Source organism: Trachypithecus francoisi, unplaced genomic scaffold (genome assembly GCF_009764315.1).
Source record: "Trachypithecus francoisi isolate TF-2019V2 unplaced genomic scaffold, Tfra_2.0 Lachesis_group15, whole genome shotgun sequence".
NCBI lineage: Eukaryota > Metazoa > Chordata > Mammalia > Primates > Cercopithecidae > Trachypithecus > Trachypithecus francoisi.
This window is the reverse complement of record NW_022681460.1, coordinates 53,678,543-53,701,865: the sequence shown is the minus strand read 5'-3', so window position 1 is coordinate 53,701,865 and position 23,323 is coordinate 53,678,543. Positions and strand designations below refer to the sequence as shown.

Below are 23,323 nucleotides of genomic sequence, written 5' to 3'. Positions count from 1 at the left end.
AAGCGGAACTTCTTGGAAGTGATTCAGTCTTGAGAGCAGAGCCCTCCTGAATGGGGATAGTGCACTTATGAAACAGGCCCGATGAAGCCTTATTTGCTCCTTCCATTGTGTGTAGACACAGCAGGTCCTCACTAGACACTCAATCTGCCAGTGTCTTGATCTTGGACTTACCAGCCTCCAAACTGTGAGAATCAAATGTTCATTGTTTATAAGCCACCTAATTGATGGTATTTTGTTATAGCAGCCTGAACAGAATAAGACACTGATTAATCCAAAATGCACATGAGAGGCCAGGCACAGTGGCTCACGCCTGTAATCCCAGCACTTTGGGAGGCTGAGGCAGGCAAATCACTTGAAGTCAGGAGTTCCAGACCAGCCTAGCCAACATGGTGAAATCCTGTCTCTACCAAAAATAGAAAAAATTAGCCAGGCATGGTGGTGTGGGCCTGTAGTCCCAGTGACTGGGGAGGCTACGGTAGGAGAATCGCTTGAACCCGGGAGGCAGAGGCTGCAGTGAGCCAAGATCAAGCCACTGCACTCTAGCCTGGGTGACAGAGCAAGACTCCATCTCAAAAAAAAAAAAAAAAATGCATATGAGGAAAAAAAATAAGCCTAAGAGCAGAATTAATTAACCAGAAAATACACAATACAGAAAATTAACCAAGTCAAAAGTTTATTCTTTCAAATCCCTAGCAAGATGAATCAAGGGAAAATGGAAGAGAACACAAAACACCAATGTCAGAAATAAAAGTGAGAATTTTACTACAAATCCCATAGACATCAAAAGGATTATAAGGGAATATTATGGGCAACTTAATGCCAATAAATTCAACAACTAAGATAAAATGAACAAATTCCTGGAAAAACATAATTTATCAAAACTGATTCTAGGTCCACTGAAAATCTGTATAGCCCTATATCTGTTATGGAAAATGATTGATATCATTATCAAAATTCACCCCACAAAGCAACTCTATCCACAAATCTTTCACTGGCGAATCCTAGCAAACACTGAAAAACAGAAGCAATACCAATCACATAATCACTTTCAGAAAATGAACACTTTTTAACTCATGTTATGAAGTTGGAGTTATCCTGATACCACAATCAGACAAAGACATTAAGAAAATGATAGACCAATATCCTGAATGTATTAATAAAAGCAAAAATCCTTAACAAAATATTAGCATATACAATCTAGCAATATATAAAAACAGTATAAATCATGATCAAGTAGGGTATACCTCCAAAATCCAAGGTTTAACATTTGAAAGTGAATTAATGTAATTGGCCATAATATGCAAATAAAGAAAATGTCATGTGCAGATGTGGAAAAACCATTTGACAAAATTCAATATCCATTCATGATTTTATTATAAAGTCTCATTGGACCAAAGCAAGAAATATTCCTCAATCTGAAAAAGGGTATCTAACCAATAGCTAACATCATACTCAATAGTAAAAGACTGAATACTTTCCCTCTAAGACAAAAAACAAGACAAGAATGTCTGTTCTGGTCACTTCTATTCAACTTTGTACTAGAGGTCCTGGTCAGGGCGATAGATCAAAAAAAAGAAATAAATGGCAAAAAAAAAAAAAAAAAGAAAAAATTGGCAAGAAAAAGATGGGGAAGCCAAAAGTGTTCCTCTTTCTAGATTACACAATTTCAATTATCCCAAATTGGTCTACAGATTCCATAAAATCCAAATCATAATCCCAACAAGCTTTTTGGTTAAGCCTACTGTAAAATTCATGTGGAAACACAAAAGTATAAAATAGTCATAATAATTTGGGAAAAGAATAAAGTTGGAAAACTTCCTGATATTAAGACTTACTATAAAACTACAATTATCAAGACAAGTTGGTAATGACATTTAAAAAAATTAATCAAAGGAAAGAGTTTAAGAAAAGATCCACATTTATTTAGTCAACTAATTTTTTCAAAGGATGCCAAAGAAATTTAATAAAGGATAGGCTTTTTTACAAACAATACGGGACAACTGAGGTACAGACAAAAGTGAACTTTAATCTCTGCAGCCTCCAATAACTCCTAATGATTACTGTCTCTTGGTATTCATGTCCTTCATATGGTCCCCTCCCACCCTGAACAGGGCTAACCTGTGTAAGAATATTGTAGAAATGATAGAGTGTGACTTCTGAGGCTCAGTCACAAAAGACACTGCAGTTTCCTCCTTGTTTCTCTTGTATAACTCTCTCTGGATGAAGCAGGCTACCGCATTGTAAGGACAGACACTCAAGGAGTCCTGTGGAAATGTCCATGACGCAAGAAGGCAAAGTTCCTTGTCAACAGTCAGCTCAACTTGTCAGGCACGTGAGTTAGCCATTTTGGAAGTAAATCTGCCATTTCTTTCAAGCCTTCAGATGACTGCAACCCAGTTGAATCTTCACTGCAACTTCATGAGATCCTAAGCCAGAATCACTCAGCTAAGTCACTCCCAAAATCCTAATCTACTGAATCATACATTTTTTCCCTTTTTGAGGTAAAATGTAATAACTGCACATATGAAACAGAGTGATATTTCAACACATGCATACATTGCATAATGATCAAATCAGGGTAATTAACATATCCATCACCTCAAACATTTATCATTTCTTTGCGTTGGGATCACTCAAAATCCTTTCTTCTAGCTACGTGAAAATGTATGATAAATTATTTATCTATAGTCTGCCTACAGTGCTATAAAACACTGGAGCTTATTCCTCCTATGTAGCTGTTATTTTATATCTGTTAACCCTCCCTCCCTATCATTCCCTCTTTCCTACCCTTCCTACCCTCGAATAACCACAATTCTACTCTCTGCTTCTACAAGCTCAACATTGTTTTTTAGCTCCCACATATGACTGAGAACATTTACCTATGCCTGCCTTATTTCATATAACATAATGTCCTCCACACTCATCCATATTTGCTGTGAATGACAGAAATTCATTTTTTTATGGCTGAATAGTATTCCATTGTGTGTATATATACCACATTTTTTAATCCATTCACCTGTTGATGGACATTTAGGCTGATTATACATCTTAACTATTGTGAATAGTGCTGCAATAAACATGGAGGTGCTGATATCTCTTTGACATACTGATTTCCTTTCTTTTGAATATATAAGGGAACTTGATAAAGTTCATGGAAAATGCATATTACAAAAAAGCTATGGATTTCAAAAAATTTTTGCACCAAAATAAACTGATAACAACTTGCTATAACATGTCTGAACAGGATCTAGTTGCAAGTACTAGGAAGGGTAAGAGATCAGTTTGAAAAGAGCCCGTCAGAGCAACATGAATTCTGCTAAAATTGAAACAAGAACAAACATCAAGTCTATGGTAAAACTTGGGTGGAAGAATGGTGAAATCATTGATGCTTATTAAAAGTTTATGGGGACAGGCCGGGCACGGTGGCTCAAGCCTGTAATCCCAGCACTTTGGGAGGCTGAGACGGGCGGATCACGAGGTCAGGAGATCGAGACCATCCTGGCTAATACGGTGAAACCCCGTCTCTACTAAAGAATACAAACTAGCCGGGCGACGAGGTGGGCGCCTGTAGTCCCAGCTACTTGGGAGGCAGAGGCAGGAGAATGGCTTGAACCTGGGAGGCGGAGCTTGCAGTGAGCTGAGATCCGGCCACTGCACTCCAGCCTGGGCGACAGAGCCAGACTCCGTTTCAAAAAAAAAAAAAGTTTATGGGGACAATGCCCCAAAGAAATATGCAGTTTACAAACGAATAACTTTAAGAAGGGATGAGATGACGTTGAAGATGAAGCCCACAGCAGCAGACCATCCATGTAAATTTTTCAAGAAAAAAATTCATTTTGTTTGTTCCCTGATTAAAGAGAACAGATGATTAACAGCAGAAATAGAAGCCAACACCACAGACATCTCAATTGGTACAACTCACACAATTCTGCCTGAAAATTTAAAGTTGAGCACACTTTCCATTTGACGGCTCCCAACACTGTTTCACCCAGATCAGCTGCAGACAAGAGCAGAGCCTTCTATAGAAATTTTAAACAAGTGAGATCAAGATCCTGAAGCATTTCTTTGAAGAACTGTATTAAACATGGCTTTGCCAGTATGATCCTAAAGTCAAAGCACAATCAAAGCAATAGCTACCAACAGATGGCAGTGGTCCAATTAAAGCAAAGCAGACCAGCCAAAAGGAAAGGTCATGGCAACATTTGTGTGTGTGTGTGTGTGTGGTGTGTGTGTGTGTGTGTGTACTCACCGCATTTTGCTCGTTGACTTTCTGGAAAGCTAAAGAACAGTATCTGCTTATTATGACAGTGTTTTGAGAGAGTCAGCCAACACTTCAGCAGAAAAATACCCAGGAAGCTCCATTACAGAGTCTTTCTCCACCTCCACAACCTCCTGCTCATTCCTCTCATCAAACATGGCAATTTTGCAAGAGTTTCAATGGAAAATAATTAGGCCTCTGCCTTACAGTTCCAATTTTGCTCCTTCTGACCTCTTTTTGTTTTCTCATCTTAAAAAAAAATCCTTAAAGGGCACCTATTTTTCTTTAGTTAACAAAGTAAAAAAGACCGCACCAACGTGGTTGAATTCCCAGGACCCTCAGATCTTTATGGATAAATTAAATGGCTGGTATCATTAGTTACAAAAATGTCTTGACCTTGACGGAAATTAGCTTGAGAAATAAAGTTTACATTTGTTATTTTTATCTTTTAATTCCATTTTCCCATGAACTTTTTGAAATCCCCTCATATACACACCCAGTAATAGGATTGCCGGATTTTTAGTTTTTTGAGGAACCTCCATACTGTTTTCTATAATGGCTATACTAATTTACATTACCACCAATACTGTGTAAGAATTCCCTTTCTCGGCTGGGCGCGGTGGCTCAAGCCTGTAATCCCAGCACTTTGGGAGGCCGAGACGGGCGGATCACGAGGTCAGGAGATCGAGACCTTCCTGGCTAACATGGTGAAACCCCGTCTCTACTAAAAATACAAAAACTAGCCGGGTGAGATGGCGGGCGCCTGTAGTCCCAGCTACTCGGGAGGCTGAGGCAGGAGAATGGCGTAAACCCGGGAGGCGGAGCTTGCAGTGAGCTGAGATCCGGCCACTGCACTCCAGTCCGGGCAACAGAGCGAGACTCCGCTTCAAAAAAAAAAAAAAAAAAAGAATTCCCTTTCTCCATATCCTCACCAGCATTTGATAATTTTTGTCCTTTTGAAACTAGCCATTTTAACTGAGGTGACACGGTATCTCATTGTGGTTTTAATTTGCATTTCCCTGATAATTAGTGACCTTGAGTAATTTTTCATATACCTGCTGGCCATTTGTATATCTTCTTTTGAGAAACGTCTACTCAGATCCTTGCCCATTTTTAATTGGATTATCTGGGGGTATTTGCTGTTGAGTTGTTGAATTCCTTGTATATTCTAGATATTAGTCCCTTCTTGGATGAAGAGTTTGCAAATATTTTCTCCATTCTATAGGTTTCCTCTTCACTCTGTTGATTCTTTTGCTGTGCAGCTTTTCAGCTTGATATAGTCCCATTTGTCTATTTTTGCTTTTGTTCCCTGTGCTTTTAAAGTCTTTCTCATAAAATCTTTGCCTAGACCAATATCCTGAAGCATTTCCCCTATGTTTTCTTCTGGTAGTTTTACAGTTTGGGGTCTTGCACTTAAGCCTTTAATCCATTTTAAGTTGATCTGTGGATATGGCAAGAGAGAAGGGCCTTATTTCATTCTTCTACACATAGATATCCAGCTTTTTCAACACCATTTATTGAAGAGACTGTCCTTTCCCCAATATACATTCTTAACACATGCACCACACCTTATGCCTAGTGTTCCATTATTGGAACTTGTGGGACTTATTTATATCCTACTGCTCAAGGTCATGGCAAAGGTCTGATTTTTCACACAAAAAAATTTGCAACCTCCAGTATAAATGGGTTAAGTAACACTGCCTTAAATTATCTTTGCCTCATTTTTTTTCTTTACCAAATAATACATGTAGTAGTAGTAGTAACAGCGTGATCTCTTAGAGGTCTTATGAGGATCAAATAATAAAATATATGTAGAATATTTTGAGCTATTATTCTCATTATTACAACCTACTACAGTTTTTTTTAATTCATAGAATTTATCTAGTTACCCATAATTTTATGCCTTTTTCTTATTTATTTATATTTTGAGCTTATTACTAAAAACAAAAGAAAACAAAACGTTTCCGCTTATATATTTAAATTTTTAAAAAAGTTATTTAACTAACAACAAAACCAAGACTCAGTGATTCAATGCAGCAGACATTTTCAAGGGTGGTTGCCCAGCCCCAACCATTTGCTGAAACAAAGAGGATGATTCCACAGCTACATCATTCCTGCCAGACCCTCCCTGGCCATGAATGATCTGTCCACTCAGGGGATGATACCCAATCATAGTTGAGTCAATCAGATACTTTCTCTAAGCACCTACACTATTTTTGGTAGTGCTCTGAGAGGGTTCTCAAACCTGTTATCTCTTTCCTGCTTTTCCAGAAGCTGAAGAGTTAGGATCTGCCAATGATACCATGCAACGGCTCCCCTAAATTTTGATAAATTTACCTTTTGTCTCTAAGCTGGCCAGAGTTAATTTCCATTACTTAGGCGGTTGAGAGGGGTCACAGCTGAGTTCTAGAACACACCTCTGTCTGTTTGTGTTAGAGCTCCTTAATCCACATCTATTGAGAGTCTACTGTTTGCAAGGCATGACCAGATATGTGCTATGAGGATCAGCAAGGCTTTGACAGGAAAAGAGGGGGTGTGGCATTATGAGAATAGAGAACAGCAAAAAAACAGAGTAGATACAAGGAACTGAAAGCAATACAGTTTTACTGCAGAATAAGGCATGTGAAGGCACATGGTTGATCCTCAATAAATGTTTCACGAATTGATATTAAATTAGATGTAAAACTAGATAGACAAGTTGAGGATAAAGAATACATGGCTTTAAATGCCAACCTAAAGGATTCAGAGTTTACTCTCCTCAGAATTGGGACTACTGAAGATTTCTGAGCAGAAGAGCCCTATAATATGAATTGTGCTTTCTGAACACTAATATCTCACGCAGTCCTCATGAGTGATTAGCTTTTTAATGGGCTGAAATTTGCATTTTATTTATGGCCAGATGCGGCAGCTCACGCCTGTAATCCCAACACTTTGGGAGGCCGAAGCCAGGTGTTTTAGATCAGCCTGGCGAACATGGAGAATCCCTGTCTTCTACTAAAATCACAAGAATTAGCTGGTCATGGTGGCACATACCTGTAACCCTAGCTTCTTGGGAGGCTGGGGTGGAAGAATTGCTTGAACCTGGGAAGCAGAGGTTGCAGTGAGTGAGCCGAGATAGCACCACTGCACTCCAGCCTGGGTGACAGAGCAAGACTCTTATCTCAAACGGAAAAAAAAAATTTATTTATGTTTCTAACTAGGGACATCTAGCAGCACATTTTACAAAAAATAGGTTTCATTTCAATGTCAAATGATACTTCTTTATGACTCTCATTAAAGAACTGAAAATACTTGCAAATACAGTATATTTGATAATTTCATCTTCTGATCTAGATCTAATCAAAGTTGTCAGCAAAATTAATTTAAGGTCAACAATTCTCTACTCATGTTAACCTGAGGCAGAGGTTATTGTGCTATTAGGACTATGTTATAACTGAGAAACTGTCAAATGCCTTCTCGTACTCCTCTAATGGAGACAACCCAAGTTTCAGAGAAACAGTTTATAAAGCACTCTATAACACAGTGAAGAGCATTATGCAAATATCTGGCATATGCAATCTTGTTAGCACGAAATGGGTAATATTAAACACAGTCCCCAATATCACTGTGGCACCCCAATTTAGAGAGCTATACTGTACCAACTTTGCTTTCCACCCACAGAAAGGACCAAGCATGAAGTTCTATAAACACCATTCCCCCTTAATTGAGGAACTAGTAATTGAAATACATACAAACTGATCGGCTTATTCACTATTTACATGGCCATTCAAAGTAATAAAATTTTAAAAGTAAATGTTATGTTGAAAAAAGTCAAGTGAAAAGCAAGATGTTATACAACCAAATTAGATGTCTTTAAACAAAATAACTTTTTCTTTCCTTTCAAATAAGAAAGAGAACCAAAAAATTCAGCAATAGAAGTGTAATTCACATCAATCGCAGTGATGGTATACCATGGAATAGGAAAAAAGTTACGAGCCATAGTTCAAATTTTTTCACACCCCTGCCTGTACCGTAACTTGTGAACTCTAGAACTTTAACACTTTCTGAAAGCTGAAAAGAATCCAGTAACTCGTACAGAGAACCTCATGAACAGTTCCTGAGGTACCACAAGCACCTGTTTCCAGCATGTTCCAGCCATGGCTTGTAAGTGGACCCGCAAATGCTGCAACGTCCAGGGTACCAAAATAGGGGAAAGGCGCCCAGGCACAATCCAAGGGAGCTAGCTTACCTCAAGGCTGTGTTTGACAGGGATTTGGGAACTGGAGAGTAAGGAGGAGGAGGCAGGGTACAGCCTCTGCCCTACGGCCCCACACCCACTGGCAGACATCCATCCTCCCGCACCCCCCCCCGCCCCCCTGCCGCGAGGGGTACTCACAGCTCTAGTCTCATACAGAACCAGCTTCTGGACCGAGCTGATAATGGGGGCGGCGGCCGAGGGCATAGCAGCTGCAAATGGGGGTCCCACAACAGGGCACGAGCCGCCGGACCGCCCTAGGAGACTCGGCGAGAAAACTCCTCAGACCCTGGACGTCAAGTCCAGCCAGGAACAACACCACCTGGGCACTAAACCTATAGATGATCAGGTGTTTCCGGATTCCTGCGCCCCGCTTCCAAGCAAGCTCCGCCCCTCACCGCAGGAGCAGGGCTGGAGGATGTATCATAGAGAGGTCGGATAGAGGCTCCCGGGACCTGCGTGCTGCCAAGAGAGGAAGCGAAGGGCGCCATCTTTGGTAAGGACAGGAGGAAAACGTGGGCGGAAAAAAAAAGTCGACGGGTTAGTTGAGTCTATTTATCTCCTCCCTCTCTGGAAAAAAGAGGAAGGTTTGGGATTGGGTAACTTCTTTTGAAAAGGATTCTCCGAGTAGCAGGATAGATCGTTGTGTTTTCACTGCCTGCTGCTGAAAGCCGGCCCTCTGACAGTCTTTCACTGAGTATCAGCTTCCCCTCACCTCTAATCCATGTTGTACCTACGCTGTGTGGCCCGAGGAATTGTTTTAAAATCACCTAAAACTGGAAAGTGTGGCTTTGCCACACGTTTGTGCCTGAGACTAGCCACTTGAAGTTTTCGACAGAGACTCTCGCGCGGTGTGTCGGAGCCGCGCTCGAAAGGAGGTTTCTTCATTTCGTGTGTGTTACATAAATGGGCATGCGTGTACCCCCCTTCCATAGTTGTGAAAATGAGTGCATTAGAATTATGAATGCCAAATTAGGTACAAAAGTGACTATTTCGAATTGGAACAGAAATGACAGTGAACTACAGCCCCGCCTCCCGAGGCCCCGCCCTCCTAGCAGCCCGTGAGCGGCGGCCTGAGGTCTCCCCGGCAACCTCCCAACAGCCAGGCGGAGCCCCTGGAGGCGGTTGCTGCCCTGAGGAGGGTCCGCTGCGGCCAGGTAAGGAGCCTTCCCGCGGCCGGCTGGGTAGTGGTTCGCCCCGGAGGCACCTTGGTATCTGTTGCACGGAACCCTGCCTCCTGCGGGGACCCCCAGACCAGCTCCTTTTCTTGCAAAACGGTCTCTGTAAATTCACTTTTTAAAACCACGTCTCCTTTCAACGACTGAAGTATTTATTCCACAAATATTTACTGAACACCTACTGCAAGAGTATAAGATGTAGGGGAGAGGCGGCGCTCCTAACTTAGGCGGCAATGCTAGGTTTCCCAGGAAACCTCTAAACCTCAGAATCCTCCGCTAGAGGGCTAAGTGTAAGGAAACTTTTTTAAAAATTACAGAATTATAGCATACACAGATAACATTCATGTAGTACGAAAGATTATATTGTAAATTAAAACTTGAGAAATTAAAAAAAGTTAAATACTTAATTATATGTTATTTTGCGCTTTTCCCCCCCTGTAGTTTGGTACTCCTTTTATTAAGAACTAGAAAGATGGCCATGTCCATTCTGGCATTTTGAACTTAGATCTTTTAGCTGGGAAAAATAATTAGCTGCGTTCTGTTTCATAATGAAACCAACTCTTCTGAATATTAGTTAAATATTTGCACAGTGTTTTTATGTAGGATAGCAGCTCTTAAAATACCTTAAGGATTCTAGTTTTCGATTATTATGGCTTAGCACTTCCATTTTAACTTTGTCTTAATTTCTTTCACCCAGAATTAGATCCGAAGACAAAACTTTGAGGGCAGGTTGTTTATATGAGACGTAATCCCAGGAAACAGCAGCAGGGAGGGGAAGAAAACTAATAAAGGGAATATTACCAAAGAAGTTTCTTTGTGGGCTGAATTCACTAGGGAATACTGGGAGGCATGTCTCAGTTATCCCCTCTTAAGGGGCAAGGAAGCTGGAGTATTTATTCGCCAACTCCCATCAGTTATTGGATGAAGCCTGATACGGCAGAACATGGATTCCCTAGAACTTCCAGTCTACCCTATGTTCAGGGAGAGTAGGTTCTGGCAGCTGGAGAGAGCCCATGGGCAAAAAGTCGCACATGCTGACATTTTGGAAGTTGGGCTGGTCGTGCATAGGAAAGATGTATGTCAAGTGGATATGGGGAAGGCACTAATAGCAGCTGCTATATTCCACCCTTTGCAGCACTCATGTCCACTCTTCCTCCACATCAAGTTCACCGCATCCCACCCTAATTCTTTAAAGTAGTGGCTAGTCTCAGTTTTTAAAAGAAAAGGACTTACACAAAAAAGATTATGGGACAAGCTGCAGAATCCTCTACTGCAATTAATCCAAGGTCTGTAATTGATCATCTCCTTCCTCTACCATCATTCTAGATTTTCCTTACTCTTGGCCAACACTTCTGCTGGTCTGTTGTTTGCCCAGTAGGATAACGAGCTTTCATTCCTGAGGAGTGTAAGCCCTTGGTTACTGTGTCATTGTCAGGTTTTGGTAGCTGCAATTACCCATTCACTGGACGTGAAAGCGTCAAGAGCTGTCTCAGAGAATCCCCTGAGTTCAAGAAATGCATCCCCTATCCCACTTATCTAGCAGTTTGTGGCCATACCACCCTTAGCAACCCCAATCTCATCCAATTACATAGCAGCAACCCTATCTCCATCTGCCAGTGCAATAACTTACAGGCTTGTGGAGTCAAAAATGACCAGGTGGCAGCAGTAGTTTTAAGATTTAAAGAAACCTTTACTGGGTCCCCTGATAGAACCATCTTTCCCCTCCACCAGACCCAGGACCTCTTGTTCAGAAGTGAGGTGCAAATTTCCCAAGTCAGTCACTGAGAGTATTAGTGAGAGGGGTCACTCCTACTTCCAGCCCTTGATTCAAAGCATATTCCTCATCTTGAAGTACATTGTCTCAAATCCCAGGCTAGCACCTTAGTTGTGCCTTTAAGAGGCCATTCCAACATTCTGTCAAACCAGCAGCTTCTAGGTGAAATGATATGTAAAAAGGGTCCTCCGATCCAAGGCAATATTATATGAGATTTCATGAAGATAAATGAGACATACTCTAAACCTTTAGGTAGTGGTGCTGGCCAAGGCACTGCAGGAAAGAAAAACAAGCCCATATTAGGAGCACTTGTCACTTGCCCCTTCAAAGGTGAAGGGGTCTTGTGTAATCAATTTGTCACTGAATGTTTTGTCTCCTAAAGGGATTGTACCATAGTGAGGGCTCAATATGAACAGGTCTCAATTTGTAATCAATGTGTCACTGAATGAATGTTTTGTCTCCTAAAGGGGTTGTATCATATTGAAGGCTTAATATGAACAGGTCTCTGCCATGAATGGGTACAACATTCAGCAGCAGTAGTGTAGCTAAACCAGCCTGGTGAAAGGGGGCCTTGTTTTGAGCCCATGCCTAGCCTTCATCACCTTCATCCCCGCCACCATGCCTGCTTCATTTACGAACCCATTATGCAAGCATTGAGGTGACCAGAAGCAAAGATTGGTTCGTGTCTACTGGATAAATTATCCTATCCGCCTGGTTTTTTCAGTGCCTCTTCTGAGGTGGATGCTTTCTGAGATACAAATATCTACGTATTTTTTCTCTGCTGCATAGCGAATTACCACAAATTTAGCAGCTTAAAATACACATTTGTGATCGCACAGTTTCCATGGCCAGGGGCCCTGGCATCACTCAGCTGGGTACTCTGCTCAGGGTTTCACAAGGCTGCAATCTGGTGTTGGCTGAGATGAGATTCCATCTGGAGACTTGACTAGGGAAGAATCCACTCCCAAGCTGATTCACATTGTTAGCAAGCATCATCGTTTTGTGGTCGTAGGACTGAAGTCCCTGTTTTCTTACCAGCTGTTGGCAGGGGCTGAACTCACAGGCCACCCACTCTTCCTTATCATGTGGTCCTCTCACAGCATGGCAGCTTACTTCTTCCAAGCCAACAGAAAGTCTCCCTCTAGTCCCCTAAGATGGAATCTTATACAATGTAACATATTCAGGAGACAGACATTCTATTACCTTTGCTATATTTAGAAGCAAATTACAGACCCCACTCCCACTCAAAGGAAGAGGATTGTGCAAGGGTGTGACTCATTGGAGGTCAGATTAGGGTTTGTTGGCTACACCACCCTCATAGGCCTAATCACATGCTTCTTCCCCAGAACTCTTTTTCTCTTACCTTCTGATCTTGTACCTTCTAGGCCCTTGATGAAACCATTTGGCATTGTCCTCCAAACTGAGGGCCTAGGAATACTGCTTAAAGCTCTGCCTGCCAGGAAGATTTCCCCTAATCACCATTTTTCAGAGCTACTTGTGAGAGGAACTAATGTCTGACAACATTGCATTTACAGCTTGTACCAATATATTGTGATTCATCCATGAATTTTGTTTTCATTTTCTGTCAGCTGTTCTTAGGGAATTCCACACGAGGTGTGAGCTGAAAGAGACACTGGTGCACGAGACAGGTGACATGGGCATCTGGGTTGCTTACTTATGAAATTTATTTATACCCTGAAGACCTGTTTGAGCCTGATGCCAATGTTCATTTTTATCACGTAATAGGTTGCTGCTGTGACTGCCTGACTTTAGGACTTGACTTGTCTGACATAACCAGCTCATAGTGGATACTTCCAGTTGCATAGTCATTTGATAATCCATAACCAGGCATTCATTCTCTACCAGAGCCCGTGAGCATACCAAGAACTGTTTTTTGAATGGGGAATCGTTCTCTGCTGCAGACAGCAAAGATCTACAGAGAGAGGCTCCTTTGTGTCTTTCCTAAGACTCCAAAAGGTATCCCTACATACCACAGCACTGTGGGACCTGTAGTATTGCAGGATCTAGCCAGATATATGGCCCAGGAAGCAAAGCCTCTGGTGCTGCAACCTAAAACTACAGAGCTTTTCTTGCTGTGTGCCCCACTCAAAAACAACAGCTTTCCATGTCACCCACTAAATGGGTCAAAACAGTATTCTTAAGTGTGCTTCATGCTCTCTTTGAAAACTAAAGAGGCCTACAAAATACTGTGCCTCTATTTTAGAGGTAGAAGGTACAAGGTACAGTAACTCATCCTTTACCTTGGACAGAATGTCCCAGATCACTGACCTTTTAAAACTTTACTGAAGTAATAAGACCTTCAAACTTTGTAGGTTTATCTCTCACTTTATACTGCTTATGTGTCTTTATAAGGGGATCCGGGACACTTGCCACTTCCTGCTCACTGGTCTGATATTGTCAACATTGTGGATCAAGACCCCTTTATACTATATTGTCTCAAACAGCAGGAGAGTCCTTGGGTAAGACTGGATGTTCGCTGTCACTGCTCTAAGTGAATACAAATTGCTTCCGATCCTTTCTTCATGGGGATTGAAAAGAAGGCACACATTGCCAGATCATCAGCTGCATAAAAAATACAAGATACTGTGTCTATCTAGTAAAGATCTCATCTTTACAGCAGTTGCAACTGAGACTACCAGCTTGTTAAATTTGCAGAAGTCTACCCTCATCTGTTGTGCTCTGTCTAGCTTCTATAAAAGCAAGATTGGAGCAATAAGCAGGATTATACATCTTTTAAATTGTTGTTCATATCACTCTTCATTCAGAATGATTTACTCTTGGTTATCTTGCTCAGGTGTAGAGGACCCAGTATGCAAAGTCATGAGCTTCCACTTGGTCTTTTATTTTTCTTATTATTATACTTTAAGTTCTGGGATACATGTGCAGAACGTGCAGTTTTGTTACATAGGTGTACACGTGCCATGGTGGTTTGCTGCACCCATCAACCCGTCACCTACATTAGGTATTTCTCCTAATGTTATCCCTCCTATAGTCCCCCACCCACTGACAGGCCCTGATGTGTGATGTTCCCCTCCCTACATCCATCTGTTCTCATTTTTCAACCCCCACTTATGAGTGAGAACATGCGGTGTTTGGTTTTCTGTTCTTGTGATAGTTTGCTGAGAATGATGGTTTCCGGCTTCATCTATGTCCCTGCAAAGGACATGAACTCGTCCTTTTTTGTGGCTGCATAGTATTCCATGGTGTATATGTGCCACATTTTCTTTATCCAGTCTATTATTGATGGACATTTAGGTTGGTTCCAAGTCTTTTCTGTTGTAAATAGTGCCTCAGTAAACATATGTGTGCATGTGTCTTTAGAGTAGAATGATTTATGATCCTTTGGGTATATACCCAGTAATGGGATTGCTGGGTCAAATGATATTTCTAGTTCTAGATCCTTGAGGAATTGCCACACTGTCTTCCACAATGGTTGAACTAATTTACACTCCTACCAACAGTGTAAAAGTGTCTCTATTTCTCGACATCCTCTCCAGCATCTGTTGTTTCCTGACTTTTTAATGATTGCCTTTCTAACTGGCATGAGATGGTATCTCATTGTGGGATTTGCATTTCTCTGATGACCAGTGATGATGAGCATTTTTTCCATATGTCTGTTGGCTGCATAAATGTCTTCTTTTGAAAAGCATCTGCTCATTCCTTTGCCCACTTTTTAATGGGGTTTTTTTTTTTTTTTCTTGTAAATCTGTTTAAGTTCTTTGTAGATTCTGGATATTAGCCCTTTGTCAGATTGATGGATTGCAACAATTTTCTCCCATTCTGTAGGTTGCCTGTTCACTCTGATGATAGTTTCTTCTGCTGTGCAGAAGCTCTTTAGTTTAATTAGATCCCATTTGTCAATTTTGGCTTTTGTTGCCATTGCTTTTGGTGTTTTAGACATGAAGTCTTTGCCCATGCCAATGTGCTTAATGGTATTGCCCAGGTTTTCTTCTAGGACTTTTATGATCCCGGGTCTTACGTTTAAATCTTTGATCCATCTTGAGTTAATTTTTATATAAAGTGTAAGGAAGGGGTTCAATTTCAGTTTTCTGCATTTGACTAGCCAGTTTTCCCAACACTATTTATTAAATAGGGAATCTTTTCCCCATTGCTTATTTGAAGTCAGGTAGCGTGATGCCTCTAGCTTTGTTCTTCTTGCTTAGGATTGTCTTGGCTATACAAGCTCTTTTTTTGGTTCCATATGAAGTTTAAAGTAGTTTTTTCCAATTCTGTGAAGAAAGTCAATGGTACTTGATGGGGATAGCACTATAAATTACTTTGGGCAGTATGGCCATTTTCACAATTTGATTCTTCCTATCCATGAGCATGGAATGTTTTTCTATTTGTTTGTGTCCTCTCTTATGTCCTTGAGCAGTGGTTTGTAGTTCTCCTTGAAGAGGTCCTTCACATCCCTTGTAAGTTGTATTCCTAGTTATTTTATTCTCTTTGTAGCAATTGTGAATGAGAGTTCACTCATAATTTGGCCCTCTGTCTGTTACTGGTGTACAGGAATGCTTGTGATTTTTGCACTTTGATTTTGTATCCTGAGACTTTGCTGAAGTTGCTTATCAGCTTAAGGAGATTTGGGGCTGAGATGATGGGGTTTTCTAAATATACAATTCTAAATATACAATCATGTCATCCGCAAACAGGGACAATTTGACTTCCTCTTTCCCTATTTGAATACCCTTTATTTCTTTCTCTTGCCTGATTGCCCTGGCCAGAACTTCCAACACTATGTTGAATAGGAGTGGTGAGAGAGGGCATCCTTGTCTTGTGCTAGTTTGCAAGGGGAATGCTTCTAGTTTTTGCCCATTCAATATGATATTGGCTGTGGGCTTGTCATACATAGCTCTTATAATTTTGAGATACATTCCATTAATACCTAGTTTATTGAGAGTTTTTAGCATGAATGGGGTGTTGAATTTTGTTGAAGGCCTTTTCTGTATCTATTGAGATAATCATGTGATTTTTGTCGTTGGTTCTGTTTATGTGATGGATTACATTTATTGATTTGTGTATGTTGTGCCAGCCTTGCATCCCAGGGATGAAGCTGACTTGATTGTGGTGGATAAGCTTTTTCATGTGCTGCTGCATTCAGTTTGCCAGCATTTTATTGAGGATTTTTGCATCGATGTTCATCAGGGATATTGGCCTGAAATTTTGTTGTTGTTGTTGTGTCTCTGCCAGGTTTTGGTATCAGGATGATGCTGGCCTGCCTCATAAAATGAATTAGGGAGGAGTCCCTCTTTTTCTATTGATTGGAATAGTTTCAGAAGGAATGGTATCAGCTCCTCTTTGTACCTCTGGTAGAATTCGGCTGTGAATCCATCTAGTCCTAGATTTTTTTGGTTGGTAGGCTGTTAATTACTGCCTCAATTTCAGAGCTTGTTATTGGTTTATTCAGGGATTCAACTTCTTCTTGGTTTAGACTTGGGAGGGTGTATGTGTCCATGTATTTATCCATTTCTTCTAAATTTTCTAGTTTATTTATGTAGAGGTGTTTATAGTATTCTCTGATGGTAGTTTGTATTTCTGTGGGATCAGTGGTGATATCATTTTTTATTGCATCTATTTGATTCTTCTCTCTTTTATTCTTTATAGTCTGGCTAGCAGTCTATCTGTTTTGTTGATCTTTTCAAAAAACCAGCTCCTGGATTCATTGATTTTTTGAAGGGTTTGTCATGTCTCTATCTCTTTCAGTTCTGCTCTGATCTTAGCTATTTCTTGTCTTCTGTAGATTTTTTAATTTGTTTGCTGTTGCTTCTCTAGTTCTTTTAATTGTGATGTTAGGGTGTCGATTTTAGATCTTTCCTGCTTTCTTTTGTGGGCATTTAGTGCTATAAATTTCCCTCTACACACTGCTTTAAATGTGTCCCAGAGATTCTGGTACGTTGTGTCTTCATTCTCATTGGTTTCAAAGAACATCTTTGTCTCTAGCTTAATTTCGTTATTTACCCAGTAGTCATTCAGGAGCAGGTTAATTTCCATGTAGTTGTGTGGTTTTGAGTGAGTTTCTTAATCCTGAGTTCTAATTTAATTGCACTGTGGTGTGAGAGACCGTTATGATTTCTGTTCTTTTGTGTTTGCTGAGAAGTGTTTTTCTTCCAATTATGTGGTCAATTTTAGAATAAGTGCAATGAGGTGCTGAGAAGAATGTATATTCTATTGATTTGGGGTGGAGAGTTCTGTAGATGTCTATTAGGTCCACTTGGTCCAGAGCTGAGTTCAAGTCCTGAATATCCTTATTAATTTTCTATCTCATTGATCTGTCTAATATTGACAATGAGGTGTTAAAGTCTCCCACTATTATTGTGTGGAAGCCTAAGTCTCTTTGTAGTTCTCTAAGAACTTGCTTTCTAAATCTAGGTGCTCCCGTATTGGGTGCATATATATTTAGGATAGTTAGCTCTTCTTGCTGCATTGATCCCTTTACTATTATGTAATGCCCTTCTTTGTCTCTTTTGATCTTTATTGGTTTAAAGTCTGTTATATCAGAGATTAGGATTGCAACTCCTGCCTTTTTTTGCTTTCCATTTGCTTGGTAAATATTCCTCCATCTCTTTATTTTGCACCTATGTGTGTCTTTGCACATGAGACGGGTCTCCTGAATACAGCACATTGATGGGTCTTGACTCTTTATCCAATTTGCCAGTCTGTGTCTTTTAATCAGGGCATTTAGCCCATTTACTTTTAAGGTTAATATTGCTATGTGTGAATTTGATTCTATCACTATGATGCTAGCCAGTTGTTTTGCCCATTAGTTGATGCAGTTTCTTCATAGTATCGATATTTAATAATACTATTATTTTGCTAATATTTTATCATTTCCATTTTAAAATTTTATTTGATCAAGTAATATTTAGAAAAATATAGTTTTCTTTTTTCTTTTAAATATTCGATAATTAGGGGTTTTTAAAATTCTTTTATCACTATTTTTAACATTGTTTTATTGTGATCAAGAGATATGTCCCATGCTATTTTACTGTTTACATAATAGAAATATTCAATGGGTATATATAAATATTTCATGAGTATGAATATGTAGTCTACAAGTGCTTGAAAACAAGAGACAGTCTTCGTGCAAAAACAAATAAAAAGTTACGACCTTATTTGTTTCTGATTCACTCCAAAAGAGTTGGACTAAGTTGAAAACTGTTCATGTTAAAATATTGAGGACTTGAGTTTCTGTGCTAGAAATCCGCTTAAGAGCAAATCAAAATAGCAAAAGGTTTCTGAAAACAACTTTAAAATAAATATATGTTCTTGCAGATATTTATAAAATATTACAAAAGAAAAAATGTAAAACCTACATTACTGTTGGAAAAATTTTCTTCATGGAATTAACCAAAGCTTCCTAAAATATGAAAATATGAATCTAATACATTTAGCCAACATTACCTTTTCCATTTCTGGTAAAAATTATACATGCACCTATGTTGCATGTGCATGTACAACATATTTAACTTTAATTTGGTTTTCAATATAATACACACAAATCTGTGTATTTATACATATATATGTGTTTTTTCCTTAAGTTAGTCTTTCAGAAACACTTTGAGCTCTCTTTTATACAACATATAGTTGGATTTTGTTTTTGTCTCAAATTAAGAGCTTACTATTATTTTTATAAATGAGTTAAACTTATTTGCAATTACTGACAAAATTCATGTGTTTAATGGTACAAAATGACTTCTGGGCTAAGAAAATTCACAGGTTATTTCAATTGTTCCTAGTCACCTCCTCCAACCAAATTAGGCAAGTTAACAATCTTACCCTGTTTTATTGTAGTATTTTGTATCATGACTTCTCAAGAGAAGACAGAAGAGCATCCTTTTGCAGATATATTTGATGAAGATGAAACTGAAAGGAATTTTTTGTTGTCCAAACCTGTTTGCTTTGTTGTATTTGGGAAACCAGTAAGTTATCTCTTATTATTTTGTATAATTTTTTTTTAGTTTTAAAATCACAATTTTCTAAGTTACCGTATAAAAATAAAAACCACATATTGTGCTCATTTTTGAGCTTCTGATAAGTTTTCATTATATGACCTAAAATCTGACATAATATTGATTATAAATTCATAACTCTCTCTCTTCTTATGTGTTATAATTGAGAAGGAACCCAGACTATATTTAAATTTGCTTTTATATTATGAGGAAATTAACTCACCAAAACATCGCACATGACAACTGTTAGTAGTGTGCCATCTGAGGTTACTTCAGACTTTATTTGCATATGAAACTTCCTTTGCTATTTGTTGTGAGGCTCTCTGGATATGTGAAGACAGGACACCATCAAGATGAGCCAGGAGGTTCTCCTGTTAATGTCTGAGATTCTGAGAGGCACTGTGCCTCAGGCTTTACCTACAGCATGTTAGAGGACCTATATGTTGTCTTTCCACAAAGCAGGAAAAAACCAAAATGGCTGTTGTAATAAAGTTTGCTTTTCTAGACATTTCTAGTAAGGAACTCTAGATAAGAGCTACTGACAGCCACTGAGCTGGTTAATTAAAGAGCCTCTCCAGCATAGCAGAGATTAAGAGCTGGATCCCATCCTTGACTTACTTTATGTGGACCCTGGACAGGTACCAATAAATGGTTTCAACAACTTTCACTATGTTTCTAAAAACATAATGGGTTTTAAAAAGTCAACGGTGAAAGCAACCAGATGCAAATGTTACTTCAACAAAATGACCTTTTATCTTTAAAGTATGATACTTTCCAAAGATGTCAGTTAAAAAGGATCTTTTTGCTCATCAAAATTACTAAATGGAAGCCTGTCAAAACATTCATGATTGTAAACTTTAGAAAGGAAATAAAATGATGACTCTCTAATATAATCACAATGATTTGTAATCAAAATTATAAAATTTGACAGTTAAAAGAGTGCAATACCATAATGGTATAGCTTCCTGATTTTAGGGCTATCTACTTAATTTTAAAGGGTCTATTTATATTATTTTAGGAGATGTGGCATATGCAAGAATTAGTAAAGAAAAACTAAACTATACCTATCTAGGGTCTACTCTTCATTTTTTATGGGAAAAATTATAACATTAATGTAATAGTAACTAGCAATAGAATCTTTAAAAATTGGTGTATCTGTTTCACTGGCAAGTGACTGTTCTGTTGGGCTTTAAATAACATTTTTCTTTTTAAGGGTGTTGGGAAAACAACATTGGCCCATTATATAATACAGGCATGGAAATGTATTCGTGTTGAAGGTAAATTTTATCTTTTTTCTCTAATATTTTATTATGAAAACTTTCAAATATGCATAAAATGGAGATAATTATACAGTGAATGCCCATATACCTGGCATCTAGAGTCTGTGATTAACATTTTGCTATATTTGCTTTATCACACATTTGTCCACCTGTCAACCCAGTGAATATTATCTGCTTGGGTTTTTATTTATATTTAATTAAAATAATTAATTAAATAATTTTTTTTTTGGTAGAGACATGGTCTTGCTTTGTTGCCTAGGCTGGTTTCAAACTCCTGGGCTCAAACAGTCTTCCCACCTTGGCCTCCCAAAGTGCTGGATTACAGGTGTGAGCCACAACATCCAGCCCAATATTATATTTATAACAGCATCATCAATCCAATAATGTTTTGCCCTTCTGTTAGTCCTAGTTTTGTTCATAGAATTTATGAAATGTCATCAACTCTATTCTACTACCTCTAATTCTCTAATTTCGTAATTTAGAACTGTTTGGAATATGTGTGTTTGGGTGTCTCTTTATGAAAGCTCAAATGAGATGGAACTCTCACAGCTTTTCTTAGGAACATTTTTTATGACTTAATTGTCTTCAATGATAACTTTTATTTTTTATTTATAAACTTTCTTGCATTCTTTGCAATATGTAAGACAATGAGTTGATATGTTTATATATAAATAGTCTCTTAATTAATAAAACTATTTATGCCCTAATAGAAAAATAAGAAAAAGAATGAATAGGCAATTCATAAAAGCAGAAATAAAAATAAACAATATAAGAAAAAAGTTTAATATCATTATAAGAAATGTTCATTAAAATAACACTGATCCATATTTGCCTATCAAATTGGCAGTGAATCTTTACAATTACTACAATCACTGTAGGTAAGGATGTTATGAAATGGGCATTCCACATGCTGTTGGTAAAATTACAATCTGCTACAAGTTTTTTGGAAAACAATTTGTAATACATAACACACACACACACAACTCTAAAAGTTTCTTCTTTCTTTGTTCAAAAAGTTTACTTCTAGGAAATCTTAAAGAATACCAAACGTCCCATAGATTATTAACAACTAATGATGTAACAACTCTCCTGGATCCTCCCCTGGATCATGCCCCTGTCATTCCTATCCCAGGATGTCCTCTATCAAGGAATGATACATTTCCTCTTTTAAAGGAAACAAATCATCGGAATTTCAGCCTCAAGACCCCTCTTTCTAATCTGTGTTTACCCATTTTAACATTTCTTGATTCATTTCCTTTTACACCATGTGCAAAACTAGCGGGCTTTGGATGTAATTGTAGGATTATGAAAATCTGGATTAATTAATACCAGTGCATACTTTTGTAACTATACTTAATGATGTAGAAATCACTGTCATATACACCACCTGATTTCATCCTTACATTCTATTGTACACTACACAGTATGTATGCATCCAAGGTGCAGCGGTGTTTACGGAATTAGCTCCCCCAGGATTCTTTATTTTTTTATTTTTTATTTTTATTTTGAGACACACTTTAACTCTGTCACCCAGGCTGGAGTGCAGTGACATGATCACGGCTCTCTGCAGCCTTGACCTCGTGGGCTCAAGTGATTGCCCCACCTCAACTTCCTGAGTAGCAGAGACTATAGGCATGCACCATCACGCCCTGCTAATTTTTTAACTTTTTGTAGAAATGTAGTCTCCCTGTGTTGCCCAAGCTGATCTCAAACTCCTGGGCTCAAGCAATCCTCCTGCCTTGGACTCCCAAATTACTGGGATTGCAGACATGAGTCACCATGTTCAGTTCTCCAAGATTCTTAAGCTTAGTGAGTGGCAGAGACAAGTTCTCTGTGGAAGACATTCTGCTGCTTCTGCTTTGGTTAGGCTTAAATGACATAATATGCATACATTTGCATTGTAAATCATAAAGTGATGCACAAATGTTAATCTTTGTTACCAGTTAGAAAACACTAGAATGTGTTTCTTATTTTGGTGATCCTAGTATCAGTCTGTATTAATATTTTGAATTCATGTTTTAGCTTTGCCAGTTTTGGAAGAACAGATTGCTGCTGAAACTGAATCAGGAGTTATGGTAAACAGATCTAAATTTCACAGTAACTATGATTACAAAAAAAAAGCTCTGTATCATAGATATATTATACAGTAATGTACAATATCTATGCTTGTCCTTAGTTGCAATCAATGTTGATCAGTGGTCAAAGCATTCCAGATGAACTTGTCATAAAGCTAATGTTGGAGAAGCTCAACTCCCCAGAAGTCTGTCACTTTGGTATGTTTATTTTAATATATTTACAGCCCACAAAGCAGCCTTAAAACTCATTCTTTACCTGAGGCAAAAATAGTTTCTGGAGTTGCCCTTTCTTTTGCCTTAGCACAGGAATCTCATTATCTCTATTCAGTTGAGCAGCTCGGTGGTTTTATTTGCTTGTTTGTTTTTATTTCTCAGATTGTACATTTGTTTAAAAAATAAGTTTATATGACCCAATCTTCTTTAACATTGTGTTATCCAATAAAAGCATCAGAAATCTGCTGTGGTCCATCTTGCAGTACTGCTAACTCTGCTGACTGCTTCCTCATATACCTTGGGTAATGTCGTTAAGTCCTGACAATGGCTAGGGTTGTCTG

General features: G+C 38.8%; 2 protein-coding genes across 4 annotated transcripts in view; one reads left to right on the top strand and one right to left on the bottom strand.

Annotated features, from left to right (window-relative positions):
* Positions 1-8,774, bottom strand: part of FIG4 (FIG4 phosphoinositide 5-phosphatase) — a 135,531-nt gene extending 126,757 nt beyond the window's left edge. Inside the window, exon 1 of one of the 2 annotated variants that reach the window (XM_033234864.1) lies at positions 8,634-8,774. In XM_033234864.1, coding sequence (XP_033090755.1) covers positions 8,634-8,699 — 66 coding nt within the window. In that variant the 5' untranslated portion in view covers positions 8,700-8,774. The other variant, XM_033234863.1, reaches the window with a different exon arrangement.
* The window catches only part of AK9 (adenylate kinase 9), a 176,069-nt gene continuing 161,493 nt past the window's right edge, over positions 8,748-23,323 (top strand). For both annotated transcript variants that reach the window (XM_033234862.1, XM_033234861.1), the window contains exons 1-5: positions 8,748-9,649; positions 19,257-19,384; positions 20,628-20,691; positions 22,717-22,769; positions 22,871-22,967. In XM_033234862.1, the coding sequence (XP_033090753.1) occupies positions 9,502-9,649; positions 19,257-19,384; positions 20,628-20,691; positions 22,717-22,769; positions 22,871-22,967 (490 nt within the window). In that variant the 5' untranslated portion in view covers positions 8,748-9,501. The remainder of the gene's footprint in view (positions 9,650-19,256; positions 19,385-20,627; positions 20,692-22,716; positions 22,770-22,870; positions 22,968-23,323) is intronic.